This window comes from Zootoca vivipara, chromosome 8, assembly GCF_965207765.1.
Source record: "Zootoca vivipara chromosome 8, rZooViv2.hap1.1, whole genome shotgun sequence".
NCBI classification, from domain to species: domain Eukaryota; kingdom Metazoa; phylum Chordata; class Lepidosauria; order Squamata; family Lacertidae; genus Zootoca; species Zootoca vivipara.
The window spans coordinates 86448845-86468290 of NC_142591.1; the positions used below are offsets into that span (position 1 = coordinate 86448845).

General features: G+C 45.6%; 1 protein-coding gene across 1 annotated transcript in view; it reads left to right on the forward strand.

Annotated features, from left to right (window-relative positions):
* The window catches only part of LOC118089962 (protein EFR3 homolog A), a 53306-nt gene that overhangs the window by 27333 nt on the left and 6527 nt on the right, over positions 1–19446 (forward strand). The window contains exons 9-22 of the mRNA XM_060277540.2: positions 570–648; positions 947–1082; positions 3970–4128; positions 5579–5693; positions 7260–7311; positions 9024–9196; positions 10473–10548; positions 10695–10856; positions 11855–11986; positions 13585–13652; positions 14080–14207; positions 16307–16395; positions 16883–16931; positions 18855–18958. Of these exons, the coding sequence (XP_060133523.2) occupies positions 570–648; positions 947–1082; positions 3970–4128; positions 5579–5693; positions 7260–7311; positions 9024–9196; positions 10473–10548; positions 10695–10856; positions 11855–11986; positions 13585–13652; positions 14080–14207; positions 16307–16395; positions 16883–16931; positions 18855–18958 (1522 nt within the window). The remainder of the gene's footprint in view (positions 1–569; positions 649–946; positions 1083–3969; positions 4129–5578; positions 5694–7259; positions 7312–9023; positions 9197–10472; positions 10549–10694; positions 10857–11854; positions 11987–13584; positions 13653–14079; positions 14208–16306; positions 16396–16882; positions 16932–18854; positions 18959–19446) is intronic.

The following is a 19446-nucleotide window of genomic DNA, read 5'->3' on the forward strand; positions in this document are numbered from 1 at the left end:
AGGGGGAACCTGCGATTTACATAATCATGCACCCCTCATAGCTCTTCACACTAAGAACATGTTGTTGTTGTTTTTGTAATATATTTATTAAAGATTTTCACAAACAGCAAAACATACAAAAATACAAAACACAAAAAAATACAAAATACAAAAAATACAACAATACAAGTAAAAATACAAAAAATACAAAAACAAAAATTCTAACTTATGACCCTTATTACTAATCTATTGACTTCCTCATTCCTCCTCCTTCTGCGATTCTTTACATATCATCCGTAGTAAACTCTAAATCTTATATAATTTCTAATTATTACTTAAAAAACAAAAACAACTAAGCACATGTTTTGTATTTGGACATCTGTACAAAAATGCACCTGGGGAAACATCCCTAAAAGTTCACCCCTCGTTCCAGAATGTCCCAATTCCTTTAAATACAGTGGTTGCTTATTCAAGCCAGCTGCTGCTTCTCAGAGTAACACGACAGCCAAACTAGGATTTGTCATCCGAAGAAGCCCATTGTTAAATGTTGAAATTGCTACAGGTGCTTAATAATGGCTTGTTTTTAACAGACATTTAGACCATCACAGACTGTGGGACCCCAATGAATTTGCTGTCCACTGCTTCAAAATCATCATGTACTCCATACAGGTATGTTTACCCTGTTTCTATTTCATAGTCAGCAATAACCAATTAAGACAAAGGAGGAAGTTAGGGATGGAACCAGCAGACTCTTTAACCTTCAAACTCTGTCATCTCTCACTTCTATTCAAACGCCTCTTTACAGTATAATATAGCATGGCTTATCCACTGGGTTCTCTGAAGCACCCAACTCGAGTGTTGTGTGAATGTGCCTTGGTATTATCAGTTAGAAAGGTCAACTCCGGAGTCATAGCTGTAATTTTGAAGGGCTATAACGAGCTTTTGCTGTTTCCTTCCATCTTCCCAGGCGCAGTATTCTCATCACGTGATACAGGAAATCCTGGGGCACCTTGATTGCTGCAAACGAGACTCTCCCAGAGTTCGAGCCGGTATCATCCAGGTCCTTTTGGAGGCAGTGGCGATTGCTGCTAAAGGATCCATTGGTGAGACTGGCTAATTCAGGATGGCTTAAAAACCTGGGAGTTTTTGGAAGGGCTAGTTGGTTATGGAAATGTGCAATAGATAGTGCCATGTCTAATTCTGTTTTCCCTCCTCATATATCTACTTTTCTCCCCCAGTAGAAGAACAGTAGATTATTGGAGTTTTTGGTTTTTCCCTTGTTTTTATTATGTATTTTGTGTTTTTGATTTGTTTTTTAATGATGTCCACCGCCCAGAGATCTATGGATGAAGGGTGGTATATTGTTGTTGTTGTTTTTATTATTATTATTATTATTATTATCATCATCATTATTAATTTTATTATTTTATTCTATTAAAAATCATATTCTCAGAATCTCCTTTTGGCAGCCTTGGGGCATGTGTGCTAATGTTAATTTATGCCTTTCAAAGAGCTGTGACCGGAAGTAGCTCCAGTAAACAGAGGTGTGACCCACGTGCAAGGACTAATTGCTGCTAATTGGTCTGCAGATAAAATGCAGGATCTGTGGGCGCAGAGAGAGAGGGAGAGAGAAGGCAAGTGGCAGTAGACCTGGCAGGAAGCCTCGGGCTCTCAGAGCAAAGACAGGAGTCTCAGTGCGATTGTGAAGCAGGAGGGACGAGTGGCCTTGGGGAAGAGGGTGAGCGAATGCCAGGATATTTGTGTGTGTGATAAATGGAGTCTCGGGAAGGGAGTCCTTGCGATGGAGCCTGGTGTCAAGCTCACTGCGTTGAAGACGTGGGGGCCACAGGATACCCAGATGGTAAGGATGCCCAATGTTGCAGAAGATGCACCCTGTGGATTCTCCTCGTTGTCTTTCTGTTGTTGACTTCTGCACATTGTTTTTTTTCCCAGTTGGTGGGTGTTTTTAATTCAGCTTTTTCCAAAACGGAAATTCTTTCAAGCCTCTCTTCTCTAGCCTTCCTGCTGTCATAAACCTGGTGTGACAGATTGCTGGTTTGTTGGTCTTTTGACTCTGGTGCTAACTTGTTGTGACAAACTGATTTTGTTGTTTGATTATTTTTTTTTGTGGCTCTGGAGTCTAAACTTAATGAGGAGTAAGAGGTGCAGAGTGTCCTCGTCCTAAAGCCCTAGAACTTCCTGGCCAGACATCATGTTTTGCTCCACATGTGGGCGCTGGCATCTTTATCATGGAATTTGTACTTTGAAACTTGCATGGGGCGGATTTAGAGATGTGCAAGCAGTGCGCACACGCTGGGCACTGAGCCAAGGGCGCAGGGGTTTGGGAAGGGGGTGCGATGCTCTGACAGGGTCCTAAACTCCTCCCACCTCCTTCCCAAACCTTGTAAGTGCTTTCCCAGCTTTTGGGGAGGAGATGAGAGATCTCTAGGACCCCGTCAGAGCCTCGTGCCTCTTTCCCAAAGCCCCTGCAACTTGTTTACCTTGCTTTGGGAGGGCAGTGTGTGTGGGGGGGCTTGGCGGGAGGGAAGGAGTCAGATTTTAGGCCTTGCACAGGACACCACATTACCCAAGTCTGCTGCTGCATGCATGCAGAACTTCCTGACAGTAAGAGCTGTTCGGCAGTGGAATTTGCTACCAAGGAGTGTGGTGGAGTCTCCTTCTTTGAAGGTCTTTAAGCAGAGGCTTGACAGGCATATGTCAAGAATGCTTTGATGGTGTTTCCTGCTTGGCAGGGGGTTGGACTGGATGGCCCTTGTGGTCTCTTCCAACTCTATGATTCTATGATTCTATGATTTTAGAAACCCTCACCAAATCTGGAGGCAGTTCCTCCTGGCAGCTGGGTTCTCCTCATAGCCCCATCATAGCTCATCGGTAAGGGGCTCTGGCTTTGCATTCTTCAGTGGCATTTCCAGTTGCAAAAAGATTAGGGGAGCAGGGGAAAACACGCACTTCAGGCCACCTCTCAACCCCCCCATCTCAAAGCAAGACCCTAGACTAGACTGGCCAACGCTGAGCTGTGCAGATAGCTGTGCAGATAAGGTGCCTGGCCTGGTCAACGGCAGAGGGAAATGTGTTTGATGGCACCTTGAGGCTGGATACTGTTTGTGCTCCCCGATCACAACTGTCTGCATCCTGGCCCGGTTAAGAAGAGAGCGGTGGCCTCACACATGAAGCGGAATGCTGTGGGTATACAGGCATGCATAGAGGGGCTCACAGACACCTGTTAGAACATGATAAAGGGTGTTTTTCAAATACTGCTGCAGAATCTAGTCCAACGGGGTTGGACTAGAGGACCTTCAGGGTCCCTTCCAACTCTATGATTCTATACTCTGATAGGGAAGCTGCACATGGATATTGATGTCAGGTAAAACATCAAAACATTTACCTGATGTTTTGGAGTCTGTCATACAGTTCACATATTTCGCTGGAAGCGGCCAAGAGTGGGCGGGGTATTATCATCATCATGTTCTGTATATGGACTTTATGTATTTCTCAATTTTTATTATATGATTTATGGTTATTTTAGTGACCCAGGTGGCGCTGTGGGTTAAACCACTGAGCCTAGGGCTTGCTGATCAGAAGGTCAGTGGTTTGAATCCCTGTGACGGGGTGAGCTCCCGTTGCTCGGTCCCAGCTCCTGCCAACCTAGCAGTTCAAAAGCACGTCAAAATGCAAGTAGATAAATAGGTACCGCTACAGCGGGAAGGTAAACGGCGTTTCCGTGCGCTGCTCTGGTTCACCAGAAGCGGCTTTGTCATGCTGGCCACATGACCTGGAAGCTATACGCCGGCTCCCTTGGCCACTAATGCGAGATGAGCGTGCAACCCCAGAGTCGGTCACGACTGGACCTAATGGTCAGGGGTCCCTTTACCTTTACCTTTATGGTTATTTTATTGTTAACTGCCCTTGGATATTTGGATGATAACTAAATAGCCTTTGCTTCTGGTGTGTTTGTCGTCCTTTGCACAGGCCCGACTGTCCTCGAGGTGTTTAACACACTGCTGAAGCACTTGAGCCTGAGTGTGGATTTTGAGCTGGGCCAAGACTCTGATGGCAAAGGTAGCCTCAACAGCCGCACGAAGGAGAGCGATGAAAAGATTGTCCAGAATGCCATCATTCAAACTATTGGTGAGTCAGTCAGATATTCGCCTTAGTGGGTGTATGTTAGCAAAAAAATGAAATCCTGTGTTGTATTTTTGGGGGGGAGAGCTTCATGATGGAGCTGAGCTTTCGAATCCAGGCCTTACATATCCAGGTCCTCACCACAAGGACTGTAGCTGCGACATCAGCCAGCACACTGGTTTCATGTTGCAAAGTGCTTAGAAGGACTTTCTACCAAGATGGGACACAGTTCAGTGCTTCTGTTCTGTTTTGAGAAATTGGGTCAGTTCACCTTGGGAATAACAGACATTTGTGGGGCTCAGAATAAACCCAGCCTTTCCAAGAGACCTCTCAGAAGAGAACCACATCTGCCACTCTTCCACTTTTATAAAGAAACCAGAGGCCTTTCTATTGGGGATAGTCAGGAATGAAATACCCCAAAAGGACATCACATTCTTTTTATATGCCACAACAGCAGCTAGAATTTTGATAGCAAAATATTGGAAAACACTTGAAATACCGACGGTGGAAGAGTGGCAGATGGAAATGATGGAATATATGGAATTAGCTGATCTCACCGGGAGGCTTTGCGACCAGGGAGAAAAATCGGTGGAAGAAGATTGGAAGAATTTTAAAGTTTATCTGAAGAAGAATAGTATTGTAATTAAATAGTAAGAAATGGATTTTGAGGTATATACAATGCTGTAGTTTAAGATCTGGCTTGGTGGTAAAGGAAAATATGAAATACGATAGATAATGGTTTTGTTTGGAATTAAGAATAAGTACAATTTATATAAGGATAAAAGGATTATGAAGTAGAAATTGCTAAAGTGGATTAGCAGTGAATCGCAGTAAGGAGGATCCGAGGAAGTCGCAGTACAATGAGTAGATAAGAGGTTAAGAATATGAAATTTTGTATGTTTTGTTGTTGTTGTTTTGTTATTTCTAGTGTTTTGTTTTTATTAGATGTTTTTATAAAATAATAAAAAATTTGAAAACCACAAGGGGAGCTGGCCTGGTCTGGGTGATCTTTCTCAGCTTATTCTCTTCCTCCCCAGCCACATGCTGGCTCCAACGCTTCATTTCTGGTTTTGTTTAAGCCAGAGCTGCCTATTACACCCCACACCAGGAAACTCAGACCTAATGACTGTCTTAATGTCAAGACTGACCAACATTTAAGGCAGAATTTCCCAGTTTGGACATCAGGGAACACTGGAGTGAAGTGCTCTGAGGCCCACATGGGAGGGGAGGAATGCTTGAGCCAGACTCTCGTTCCCAGCTTCATAAACTGGGGGAGATTGTCCAAACCAGACCAGCGACTCAGATTTGTTAACACAAGACAGTCGTTATTTCAGAAGATCTGGTGGGAGGAAGACGGTGATGTGGACTCAGATTTAATCCTTGAATTTCCCGGCCTTCTCTGTTTTATGAGCAGATGGCCCAGCGTTGCCTCATCCTTCCCTTTTCCGTTCCATAGGTTTCTTTGGCAGCAATCTCCCAGATTACCAGCGCTCCGAAATAATGATGTTCGTTATGGGGAAAGTCCCTGTGTTTGGGTCGGCATCTCAGATCGTGGACACCACCCAGCTGGGGTTTGTGTTTTTCCTCTTGCTTGTTCCAGAACTCTGGCGGCAGAGCTGATGCTCTTAAAACTGTGGCCTGCCTTTTGCGGTTCCTGCTGTCTTTGCAATTCCACTGGCTCTGAGGGAGGATGATCCCTTGGTGTGAACCCTTAGGGATACAATTAGCTATAAATAAAATAATAATTGTTGTTGTTGTTTAGTCGTTTAGTCGTGTCCGACTCTTCGTGACCCCATGAACCATAGCACGCCAGGCATTCCTGTCTTCCACTGCCTCCCACAGTTTGGTCAAACTCATGTTGGTGGCTTCGAGAACACTGTCCAACCATCTCGTCCTCTGTCGTCCCCTTCTCCTTGTGCCCTCCATCTTTCCCAACATCAGGGTCTTTTCCAGGGAGAAATATATTTTTAATTATTAATTAAAAACAATTAAGAATTATTATTTAATTATTAATTAAAAATAATTATTAATTATTAATTAAAAATAATTATTAATTATTAATTAATTAAAAATAATTATTAATTAATTAAAAATAATTATTAATTAATTAAAAATAATTAAGAATAATTAAGTATCTGCAATTGATTGTTTTTTCCCTGTATGCACATACTAAGCATTTGTTTCAGGTGTGGGAATGAGGATTACGGTTGATCCAAAGGCCTCCCAGGGAAAAAATAATTCCAAAAGCAGGGAGAGATGTGGCACGGCGTAGCCTACAGGTCTTGGAGTTCCAGACTCAAGGGGTGGCTGCCTGTATAAGGAGAATGTGTGAGATTGTTTAAGAGAGGAGGTGACCTGAGGGTGACAGAATCAGATGAACATGGCTCACAAGCCCATGAGGTCTTAATTCACTGAGGATTGTCTCTGGTCCTGCCTTTCCCTACGGGCTTCCTGCAGAATTTCCCCAAGAACCAGAACAGTCATGCAGGAATGGCGAAGGAGGTCTCAGGGAATTTGCAAGATGCATGCCTATAAGTCATTCTTCCCCTTACTTGTTGCCTTTTCTGACTCCTTCCCATGGCATGTAGGGAGCTGTAGTGTTTGCAGCATCCCTGAGTTTGCACATGTGACTGATCAGGTGGTCCTTGTGTATCTCAGCGCTAGTATGGCAGGAATGGGCCTCCAGGGCGTTCTGTCACTCCAGGTATCAGTGGGCAGGAAGCGGTTGCCGGTAATGAATCATAGCAGGAGGTTAAGAATGAGATATTACACCTGCCGTAATGAACTCAGCAGGAATGTAAGCGAATGATATCTGTGACGTGCCTCTCCTCTCTTGGAGTTGACTCCTGGAATGCCGTCTGGCAGGGAATTGCAAAAAACGTTGCTGCTCGCAATGTTCTTTGTCAGCCTGCTCTGTGTGCATCTGGGTATGGCATGCGTGGCTTGAGAGGTGGGTCTGGTAGGATGTTTGCCACAGAGCGATGGGGACTTGCCCAAACTTAGTAGCCGGCTGTGGCTCTGGCTGGAAACAACAGCAGAAGTGCAGCTTGCACTCAAGACATGCACAGCTCTAGGGAGTGAACTGAATCATGGAGCCACATTGATCTAAAGTGCAGCTCTTTTCTGCTCCCCTCCAGGGATTTGGGAACCAGGAGGATTCAGATAATGTTGCTGCGGTCTTTGCTTATGGTAAGTCTGATAATGGCTCCGTAGAGGAGGATGGGTGTGTGTGTGTGTGTGTGTGTGTGTGTGTGTGTGTGTGATGTGTCTGTTTTCAGTGGGTCACATGGCCTCGGCTTTTGTCATGGAGCAGGATGTATGGATAAGTTTAAATATTTCGGTTTCATTTCAGCTGTGGGTGAGAACTCTTGTTTTTATTATTTATCTATTACCCGCCCTTCACCCGGAGGTCCCAGGGTGGGTTGTAGTACTGAAACACAACATTAAAAACAACTTAAAAATGAGGTGGGTCCTAAAAATGGCGGGTGGCGCTGTGGTCTAAACCACTGAGCCTCGGAAGGTCAGCGGTTTGAATCCCTGCGATGGGGTGAGCTCCCGTTGCTCGGTCCCAGCTCCTGCCAACCTAGCAGTTCAAAAGCCCAACAGTGCAAGTAGATAAATAGGTAGTGCTCCGGCAGGAAGGTAAACGGCGTTTCCGTGTGCTGCTCTGGTTTCGGTGTTCTGTTGCACCAGAAGCGGCTTAGTCATGCTGGCCACATGACCCGGAAAAACTGCCTGCGGACAAACGCCAGCTCCCTCGACCTGTAAAGCGAGATGAGCGCCGCAACCCCAGAGTTGCCTGCGACTGGACTTAACTGTCAGGGGTCCTTTACCTTTTTAGGCAAGAGTAGAATCTCTCCCACCAACTGCCCCACTGCTAAGTTCACCCTCTTGTGGGGCACCTTGGCCCACATGAGGAAGCATGTCCACATGGCCAGTCAGTCACTGAAACGGAGGGCCAGGTCACACAGGGCACATTTCCAGGTCATGCATGGCGTTGAACAGGTGGCGAGAAGGCACCTGCTAGTTGTGCTCCCATACTCCTTCCCGAGGGCAGCTCACCTGTGGGCCTTCTGCCCTTGTTGGAGCCCAGATCCCATCAGCCCTGACTGTGGGCCATGCCAGCTGGAGCTGTTGGGAAAAGGAATCCAAGAACAGTTGCAAGAGTGTCGCAGGTTAGCTGCCTCTGCCCTGCTGTTGATGGACAGATTGAGGGATTATATTTCTATGCCGCTTTTCATTCGCATGAATCTCAAAGCAGCTCGCAAGCAATAAATAACAATATCGAATAATTAGCAAACGATCAGTAAAGCAATCACAATCTATAAAACACTATTAACAAAACAACAGCAACAAAGCCAAATAGCGTAATTGCAACAAAAGTCATGCTATGTGTAAACAGCAAGATATGATCCAGCCTTAGGTACCTGGATACACTGTGCAAACTCCTAATAATAATAAATAATAATAATAATAATAATAATAATAATAATAATAATAATAATTTATTTATACCCCGCCCATCTGGCTGGGTTTCCCCAGCCACTCTGGGTGGCTTCCAACAGAAAAATAAAACACAATAATCTATTAAACATTAAAAGCCTCCCTGAACAGGGCTGCCTTCAGATGTCTTCTAAAAGTCTGGTAGTTGTTTTCCTCTTTGACATCTGTTGGGAGGGCGTTCCACAGGGCAGGCGCAACCACCGAGAAGGCCCTCTGCCTAGTTCCCTGCAACTTGGCTTCTCGCAGCGAGGGAACCGCCAGAAGGCCCTCGGTGCTGGACCTCAGTGTCCGGGCAGAATATACCTTACGTATATTTGAACCGCTGCCGCCATTCTGAATATTGTGGATGACCAAGAACTGCATCAGTAACACTCGCTTTATCTTCAACTCCTTGGCAGGTCACCTCGGGGTACAATGCCAAAAGCATCATGACTGTTCTCTCAGCCCCGTTCCTGGACCCGCTGCTGTCCTCTTCGCTCACGGAAGACAGCGAGCTCCGGCAGCTGGTTCTAGAAGTACTACACAATCTTATCGATCGGCATGACAACAGAGCAAAGCTCAGAGGAATAAGGTACAACACCAGGGGGGTGAAACAGAGCAAAAATGCCACTTTGCGGTTAACAGCCTCAGGAAAATGCAGTGATGATCGGCACAGTTGCCTCAAAATTAACCTGCGAAATGGTTTTGCTGTATATAAACTAGGGCTGCAGTATTTAGACAAAAAGGTGCCTCTGAGATTGCAAATCCTACCTTGAGAGTTATTTCCCTGTGTGCATGTAGCATCAGAAAGGCAAGTAGTAATCTTTAGAACTTGTTCCTTCTCATATGCAGATGTGTTCAGATTTAATCAGTTAATCAGCTGATGCTTACACAGTTAATCAGTAAAGATTTATTTTAATTAATTTAAGATTAATTAATTTAAGATTTATTTTAATTCGGTGTTAGATCTAACAGGGGTTCCCACTGCCTCACTTTCTCTTGTGCTCCTTCCAGAAAAAATATGGAGAGTCACAACAAGAGGGGCATTTCAGTAGTGCTTCCCCAGGGGAACTTGGCAGGCAGTTGCAATTAACATATTTTCAGCTCCTTGCAAAGACTTTTGTTTTTGCTCAGGCTATTGAGCGTTGGTACTTCAGCTCTTCTGTTGGAGCATTTTTCAGTTGGCTATCTTTACAGTGATCATGCTTATTTATGATGGTGTTTCTCACTTCTCCAGTAGTAATTCTATGACTACTTTTGTGGTTCTTGTTTTAACTTCTGTGCATTTTTGTTTTTGAATTATAAGTCACTTTGAGACATTTTTGGTTTAAGGGGGACATATAACAACAACAACAACAACAACAACAACAACAACAATAATAGCAGCAGCAACATAAATGCATGCAGTCTCATTAAGTGGCATGTTGTATTAGCAACCTGTGTTCTATTCTATATTGCTTTTGGTAAACATAGTTTCTTCTGTCTTCTTCCTTTGAAGAGGACAAATTCTGCTGTTGTGGCAGAATTTTTCATATAGGTATTTTTAAAAATGAACACTTGAGTATGTGAACAAAAGAGAGATGACCAGAGTTGTTCATGACCCACCCTATTCCTGTGACTATAATTTGTTTTAAACTGTTTTTAATATTAAAATTTAAATTGCTCTAACAGGTCCTTATGGTTAAGGGCGGGTAAGAAATGGAAATACCTGTAATAAGTTGATGGTGATAAATTGTGAATTCTCTGGAATTGAACACTAACTTGGAAAAGATGGGGGGATTATAACTTGCATCTTCCTCTCAGCACACAATGATTATAATATGTTTAGGTTTTTTTAATTAAGAATTGTGCATTTGTTCCATATCTAGAATAATACCTGATGTGTCTGATCTGAAGATAAAGCGAGACAAAATTTCGCGGCAAGATGTGAGCTTCATGAAGAAGGTAATTGCAAGAAGTGGGAAGCTTTTCCTTTGCTGGGTTCCTTCTGCATCCCTTAAAGCACGTTGTCACTCTCCAATGATTTGCTCTTACCTTTACAAAATCCTCTCTACCTGCTGCGTTTCCTGAGATTTCCTTCTCCTTTGCAGCACGGCCAGCAGCTGTACAGGCACGTTTACATGGGCTGCAAAGAAGTCGACAACGTGCATAAGAACTTTGAGCTGCTCTACACGTCTCTTGCTCTGATAACGATTGAACTCGCCAACGAAGAGGTGGTGACTGACCTCATCCGCCTGGCCATTGCCTTGCAGGTACGTGCGGCAGGAAGAGTGAAAGGTCTCAGGGGGGTGTCCTTTGGCTGGAAACACGAGTTGTGCATAATAATAATAATAATAATAATAATAATAATAAATAAATTTTTATTTATACCCCGCCCTCCCCAGTCAAAAACCGGGCTCAGGCGGCTCACACCAATAAAATGACAATAAAACATAAAAAGCAATTAATTAAAATACAATATTAAAATTTAAAATGCAGCCTCATTTTAAGTAGTCCATAAATCCAAGCCATGAGGGAGGAAAACACAGGGGTCAGACTAAGTCCAACCCAAAGGCCAGGCAGAACAGCTCTGTCTTGCAGGCCCTGTGGAAAGATGACAAATCCCGCAGGGCCCTGGTCTCCTGTGAAAGAGCGTTCCACCAAGTTGGGGCCAATACTGAAAAGACCCTGGCTCTAGTAGAGGCCAATCTAGCCACCTTATGGCTCGGGATCTCCAGAGTATTGTTGTTTGTGGACCTTAAGATCCTCCGCGGGGCATACCAGGAGAGGCGGTCCCGTAGGTATGAGGGTCCCGAGCCGCATAGGGCTTTAAAGGTCAAAACCAGCACCTTAAACCTGATCCTGTACTCCACTGGGAGCCAGTGCAGCTGGTAAAGCACTGGATGAATGTGATCCCGCGGCCGGGACCCTGTAAGGAGCCTCGCCGCGGCATTCTGCACCCGCTGGAGTTTCTGGGTCAGTTTTAAGGGCAGCCCCGCGTAGAGCGAGTTACAATAATCAAGCCTGGAGGTGACCGTCGCATGGATCACTGTGGCCAGATCAGGGTGAGAGAGGTAAGGGACCAACTGCTTGATGCGGCGGAGATGGAAAAATGCCACCTTTGCTGTGGATGCAACCTGCGCCTCCATGGAAAGGGAGGCGTCAAAGGTTACACCCAAACCCAATCCAGAAGTTAGCCTGAAATGTCTTCCAGAAGGTGTGTCGGTGCCTTTCAGTGTTCTCCCTCTCCTTCCCCCCCCCCACCTTAAAGGATACTGCCATCCTGAACGAGGACAACCTGCCAATGTCTCACCGCTGCAGCATCATGGCGCTGGTCGCCGCCTACCTCAACTTCCTGAGTCAGATGATTGCAGTGCCTGCCTTCTGCCAGCACATCAGTAAGGTGCGCAGTTGCGCCTTCCTTCCATCTTCCTACCCTGGGATGACCCATTTCCGCATTCTTGGGGGCCGTCTTGTTTCTGGGAGGAAGGGGCAAGCAGTATATGTGGCTTTCTTGTTCTGTGGAGTTTTAATTGTGTAAACTTCCCTGGAATTAATCTGATGAGGGACAGGACGGCACCAAATTGGGAGGGGTGGCTAATACCCCAGAGGACAGGATCACACTTCAAAATGACCTTAACACAGGCATGTCAAACCTGCGGCCCTCCAGATGTTTTGGCTTAAAACTCCCATGATCCCTAGCTAGCAGGACCAGTGGTTGGGGAAGATGGGAATTGTAGTCCAAAACATCTGGAGGGCCGCAGGTTTGACATGCCTGCCTTAACAGATTAGACAACTGGGCCAAAGCAAACAAGATGAATTTTAACAAGGAGAAATGTAAAGTACTACACTTGGGCAAAAAAAAAAAAAAGAAAGGCACAAATACAGGGTGGGAGACACCTGGCTTGAGAGCATTACATGTGAAAAGGATCTAGGAGTTTTGCTAGACCACAAACTTGACATGAGTCAACAGTGTGATGCAGCAGTTAAAAAAGCCAATGCAATTCTGGGCTGCATCAATAGGAGTATAGCATCTAGATCAAGGGAAGTAATAGTACCACTGTATTCTGCTCTGGTCAGACGTCACCTGGAGTACTGTGTCCAGTTCTGGGCACCACAGTTTAAGAAGGATAATGACAAGCTGGAACGTGTCCAGAGGAGGGCAACCAAAATGGTCAAAGGCCTGGAAACGATGCCTTATGAGGAACGGCTTAGGGAGCTGGGTATGTTTAGCCTGGAGAAGAGAAGGTTAAGGGGCGATATGATAGCCATGTTCAAATATATAAAAGGATGTCATATAGAGGAGGGAGAAAGGTTGTTTTCTGCTGCTCCAGAGAAGCGGACACGGGGCAATGGATTCAAACTACAAGAAAGAAGCTTCCACCTAAACATTAGGAAGAACTTCTTGACAGTAAGAGCTGTTCGGCAGTGGAATTTGCTGCCAAGGAGTGTGGCGGAGTCTCCTTCTTTGGAGGTCTTTAAGCAGAGGCTTGACAGCCATATGTCAAGAATGCTTTGATGGTGTTTCCTGCTTGGCAGGGGGTTGGACTGGATGGCCCTTGTGGTCTCTTCCAACTCTACGATTCTATGATTCTAAGTATCTTTAGGATTTCATCTATCCTTCTGTTTTTGAACAGTACTTCCCTGTATATAGATATTTTGTCAGCAGACACCTCAGGACCTTTCTGTCTTTCTCTCTAGGTTCCCACCTGATCAAACCTTCTTTTAAATCCTTCACAGGGATGAAAGGCCATTAAGCTGTTAAATGTGCAAATTGACCCTTGACACATTGGCATGTTTGATGATTTTTCTTCCCCCTGAAGGATCATGATCCTGCTTGTTGACAGTCCTGTAACCCTTGAGTCTTCCAATGCATCCAGCAAAGCCAGCTTTTTGCGAACTGTTAATGATCTCCCTGAAAAGAGAAACAAATCTATCTCTGCAATTGTGATTTTGTTCTTTTCTGCGGATGGTTTATTTTTATTTTTGGGTGCTTTTTAGGTCATTGAAACCAGAACTGTGGAAGCATCGTACTTTTTGCCAGAAACCATATTCAGAGACAAGTGCAGGTAAATGTTGCATGTTTTCTTAGCATTGTGGCCAGTTGGTTGACTCTTGCAAATTTAATACCTAAAGCAAACATTGAGTCTCCGTGTTATTTCGCTTTTTCCAGTGCCTGAGTGGTTTCCTAAGGTATTTATTCTCTCTTGCTATATTCAAATGAAGTGATAGCTTGAAAAGCATACTTTGACAGTGTGAAATGGTTTAAATTTTGTTGACGACATATTTGTTAAATGAGTTTATGACAATCCTGATTGATTGGAGGGGGAAGGGACGGAATATTGCAGAGAGGGGAAATGGAGCGTTTGGAGGGGGGCCTGGCTGGCTGGCTGGCACGGAGCGTTCCCCTCCTTCCAACCCCCTGGGTGCTGCACATCCCACTTGCGCATTCTTAATTTCTTGCCTGAACTCCTCCTGCACTTTTGCTCTCGACAGTCTCCCCAAAGCCTTAGACAAGGACGACAAGAACTTGTTTTTCCTGACTCACAAGATTGCGGAATCCTTGGGCGGCAGCGGATACAGCGCGGAGAGGCTGTCTGTGCCTTACGTGCCCCAAGTGACAGGTAAGCAGTTGGGCGGTTCTGATCGTGGCGCCTGCTCATTCACCATGCTTGTGTCTCACGTCCGGCTGGTCACCTGCCTCTTGCCAAGAGCATCAAATAGGGTGGGAGGCAGTGCTCCAATTTCTGGAGGAGTAAATGTCGTTTGTTTTTTTAGCTTCTGGAAGCTTTCACACTCCAAGGATCACAGAGTGTCGTACAGAGTCAGATCTGTGCTCCATAAGACTCAGTGTCCCTACACTGACTGGCAGCAGCTCTCCAGGGTTTCAGGCAGGTTCCCCCCCCCTAACTTTACCCAGAGATGCTCAGGATTGAGCCTGGGACCTTCTGCTTCCAGTCCTTCCTTGAAACCTGGTGGACCTGCCTTCTTCTTTTCAAAGTGATAGTTAATAAATGTGAAGTTACACCTACTGCAAGGCTGCCATGGACATTCTCCACTTGGGGGATAATGCCATGAAGAGCCAGTGTGGTGCATAAGTGTCAGAGTAGGACCTGGGAGGCCTTTGGGGTCAATCACTGCCTCTTAGCCAGGGGTCCCCAGACTTACCTGGCTTTGGGCCGGAGGGCAGGGGAGTGCGTGCGCAGCGGGCCGGAGGGTGGGGGAGTGCGCGCCCGTGCGCATGCGCACACACACTTACTGGCGCGGCGGCGCGCTTCCAGGTATGAAAAATCGCCGAAAATCATTTGTGCGCATGCGTATGGGCCTCCCCCCGACCCGGAAGTGCACCGGAAATGACCTCTTCTGGGTCGGGAGAGGCCCATACGCATGCGCACAAACGATTTTTGGCGCTTTTTTCCGATCTGGAAGTGCGCCGCCGTGCTGCACGCCGTAAGAGCGGGCGGCGGGGTCGTCGCGAGCTGGATTGGGAGGCCAATTGGGCCGCATCTGGCCCACGGGCCGTGGTTTGGGGACCCCTACTCTTAGCCTAACCTACCTCATAAGGTTACTGTGAGGATTAAATGAGGAGGGGGAGAACCATCTACATGCCACCTGGAGCTCTTTGGAGGAAAAGGTGGAATAAAAATGCAATATAATAATAATAATAATAATAATAATAATAATAATAATAAATGTAATATTTATACCCCGCCCATCTGGCTGGGTTTCCCCCAGCCACTCTGGGTGGCTCCCAACAGAACATTAAAAACACGATAAAAGATCAAACATTAAAAATTTCCCTAAACAGGGCTGCTTCAGTTGTCTTCTAAAAGTCAGATAGTTGTTTATTTCCTTGACATCTGATGGGAGGGCGTTCCACAGGGCGGGCGCCACTACCAAGAAGGCCCTCTGCCTGGTTCCCTGTAACTTGGCTTCTCCCAGTGAGGGAACTGCCAGAAGGCCCTCAGAGCTGGACCTCAGTGTCCGGGCTGAGCGATGGGGGTGGAGACGCTCCTTCAGGTATACAGGACTAAGGCCGTTTAGGGCTTTAAAGGCCAGCACCAACACTTTGAATTGGGCTCAGAAACGTACTGGGAGCCATGCTGTCAGAATCCTCTCCCCCTCATCCTTCCTTGGTCCAGGGGCCTCTCCTTTCCTCTGTCCTGCACAACCTATCTCCTTGGATTAGTAATTGCAGGTGCCCAGATTGTGATTCATATGGGCTGCTTGACGATGGACGAGGGGGTCTGCCTCCCATGTAGGTCATTGCCATGAGCTTTCCAAGGGTTCCCCTGGGACTGCTGGGCACGGGGGATGGGGTTCTCTTCTGTAGGATGCCATGCAGGCCGGAGCAGTAACTCTTTGGCCTCCTGTCCCTGCCATCTGTCACATCCGTGGCTGCCACTCAAATTATTTGTAAACTTGCACTGTAACCGCCACTAAATGGTCACTAAATAAAACTACGTTAGCTTTGTCAGAATGCAGAAAATGGTGAAGAAGTCAGTAAGCTCAATGGGTTTTGTCTTCAATGTTAGTCCTGCCCAGAGCTGACCCATTGAAATTAATGGATTTAGCTAAAGCAGGTCCATTCATTTTAATGAGTACTCTGAGTAGAACTTAGTTGGCTCCTGCCCATTGTCTCAGAAGGGGCCCTTCCTCCTCCTCCTCCACAATGAAATAAAGGCTCTTTTTACATTTTATTTTGGGTTGTCTGTGTCTGCAGATGAAGACCGGCTGTCCCGAAGGAAGAGTATTGTGGATACTGTATCTATTCAGGTGGACATGCTCCCTGGCAATGGCACAGAGGACAAGGTGAGTTTATTCTCTGCCAGGTCGTGCGATGAATCTTAAAGGAACTTCTCATTTGCCCCTTTCATTGTAGAGAGAGGGCAAGAATAATTTTGTGCTGTCCATGATTTAGAATCTTGCTCCTGAGGCTATGTTGACAATGCAAATGTTCCGTGTTCGGTATCATTCTTACATTTAATTTCTTCGACCTCACAACTGTTTGAACAACCCTGCATTTCAGAATTTTAGACCCCTGACAAGTAAAATTCTTGTTCTGGTGATGTCCAGTTTTTAATTTCTAATCTCAGCTGCTCAACTTCCTATTTTCTGTCATCCCCACCCCCTTAACACCCAGACTTGTCACCAAGTAATGACTACCTATAAACAAGCTGATCTGTTCCAAATTTTGCAGACAGTCACGAATAAATAAGAACAAAGAATTGCACCCCTCCCACCCCCAAATGGTTCAGTTGCTTATGTGGTTTAAACAAACATCTGATCTTTTCTCCAGGTTAACAACACGGAGGAAATTACCTTTGAAGCACTGAAGAAAGCGATAGGTGAGATTTCCCTCAGTTCCCTGCATTCACCCTTACCAGACATTCCTATGATTTGAAATTAAGAATTTAAGAAAAGATCTTCATCCAGCATTTTGTAAGGAAGATTCTCTGATTGCAATAGCCGCCTGCTGCAATTACTTGAGTGCTTTTGGTGTAATGATAATGATAATGATAATGATGATAATAATAATAATAATAATATATTATTATTATTATTATTATTTATACCCCGCCCATCTGGCCGGGTCTCCCCAGCCACTCTGGGCGGCTTCCAACAAAAGAATAAAACACAATCTATTAAACATTAAAAGCCTCCCTGAACAGGGCTGCCTTCAGATGTCTTCTAAAAGTCTGGTAGTTGTTTTTCTCTTTGACATCTGTTGGGAGGGCGTTTCACAGGGTAGGCGCCACCACCGAGAAGGCCCTCTGCCTGGTTCCCTGCAACTTGGCTTCTCGCAACGAGGGAACCGCCAGAAGGCCCTCGGTGCTGGACCTCAGTGTCCGGGCAGAACGATGGAGGTGGAGACGCTCCTTCAGGTATACTGGACCGAGGCCATTTAGGGCTTTAAAGGTCAGCACCAACACTTTGAATGTTATCGGAGATTCCTGTTGAATCATGTCAGGCAATGTGAAGGTGTGAAAATATCATTTCACATTTGATACCATAAGAAGAGTCCTGTTAGATGAGACCAAATATCTCTCAAGTGTTGCATATCGTGTCCCGCAGAGCTCTCCCCACTCAGCTCACCCAGAACCGGCATTCAGAGACATAGTGCCTCTAAGACTCTTGGCTTTAACCTCCATGAATTTCCTGATTCCTGTTTAAAACTGTCCCGAGTTGGCAGTTATCACATTCCATCGCTTAACTAGTGCTGGGTGAAGAAGTACTTCCTTTTAGAATCATATAATTGTAAGGGATCACCAGGGACATCTAGTCAAAACCTCTGCAATGCAGGAATCTCTTTGCCCCAACATGGGACTCGAACTCACAACCCTAAGCTGAAGTGTCTCTTGCTCTACCCGACTGAGCTACCGAGGCGGTCCTGCCTGTCCTGAACCTTCAGCTTCATTAGGCAACCCTGCTGGGTTCTAATGTTTTGCGAAATAAGACAGTATGGAATCACTTTGGAAAGACCAATACTGTATCTTAGATTCTGACTCGGACCACTTTCATCTCTTGTAATAAACCTCTTAAAACTTTCCTAGTACAGTGGATCCTCTAGTTACGTACCGCTCTGCAAACGTAACTTTCGGGTTACGAACACAGCACTCAATCGCGACGTGTGCAGAAGCGGCACCTCTACAGACTTTTCGGGTTGCGGACAGACCCACCCCCCGAAACGAATTTACCAGTAATTCCTTTCCAGAGGGTCCACTGTAAAGACATGTATGCAAGTGCCTCGAAACCACAAAATTTATTCAAAGAGCATGGAGCACGTAGGATGGAATTCTAGGTGTCCCCTGAGCTTAAGAGAAGAATCTCTCGCAGAACTGAACTTGGGTGACAAAAGCCTTTTGGCAGGTGCTGATAAGCTCACCCCTAAAGGAAGCCTGCACTGTTTGTTGCCCACCCTGTCAAATGCAGCCCATGACTCGCCGCACACTGTGGCCCAGCAAGTGCTTGACAGAATCCCTGGTTTTGCAGTCCTAGCCAAGCAGGAGAACTAGGAGGAGTTTCAGGAATCCCTGACGGGCTGTGCTCAGCTGGATTGCTATGTATTTTGTACATATTTTTCTGTTGTGAACCATCTTGAGATCTTTGGATGAAGGGCAGTATACAAATTTAATAAACAATAATAATTGCTTATGTGTTGTGCTATTCTTCCCTAAAGAGTTTCTGGCAGTTACTTAATTTCCCTCTCTCTCTCTCTCTCTCTCTCTCTCTCTCTCTCTCTCTCTCTCTCTCTCTTTTCCTTGCCAAAGATAACACTGGTCTTGAAGAGCAAGAGAAGGAGAAGAGGCGCCTGGTAATTGAAAAGTTCCAGAAAGCTCCCTTTGAAGAGATTGCAGCCCAGTGTGAAAGCAAGGTGAGCCCAGGGATCTGGATCTCGCTGTGTGAGCCGTAAGGAAATCTGCAGAAGAGGAGCAAGAGGATTATCTTGGAGATAATCTTTTAGGAGTAAAGGGCTTGGAACAGACTTCCTACCTAAAATCTGCTAGATGACCTTGGCTGTTACACCAGGTGTCAGGCTTCAGGGAATCTCATCCCTCCCACAGTGTCAGCCAAGAAGCAGATAAACAAGAAGAGTTCTTACCAAGTGGTTTATTCAATATTCACAGAGACGAAGGAATGCCACCTCTCTTAGATAACGGCATTGCTCTGAGTAAATTCCCACCCCCTCTGTCCCTCCTATTCTACGCCATCCCTGTGCCGGCTGATCAGTGCTTTCTACCTCTGAGATTTCTGTTCTGCTACTCTCAATGCACCCTGGTCCTGGGAAGGTGGGGGCCAGGAATGCTTTCTAAAGACACTGAGTCTGTCAACTGTCTCTCCCTTGATGCTGCTTCTTCCTGC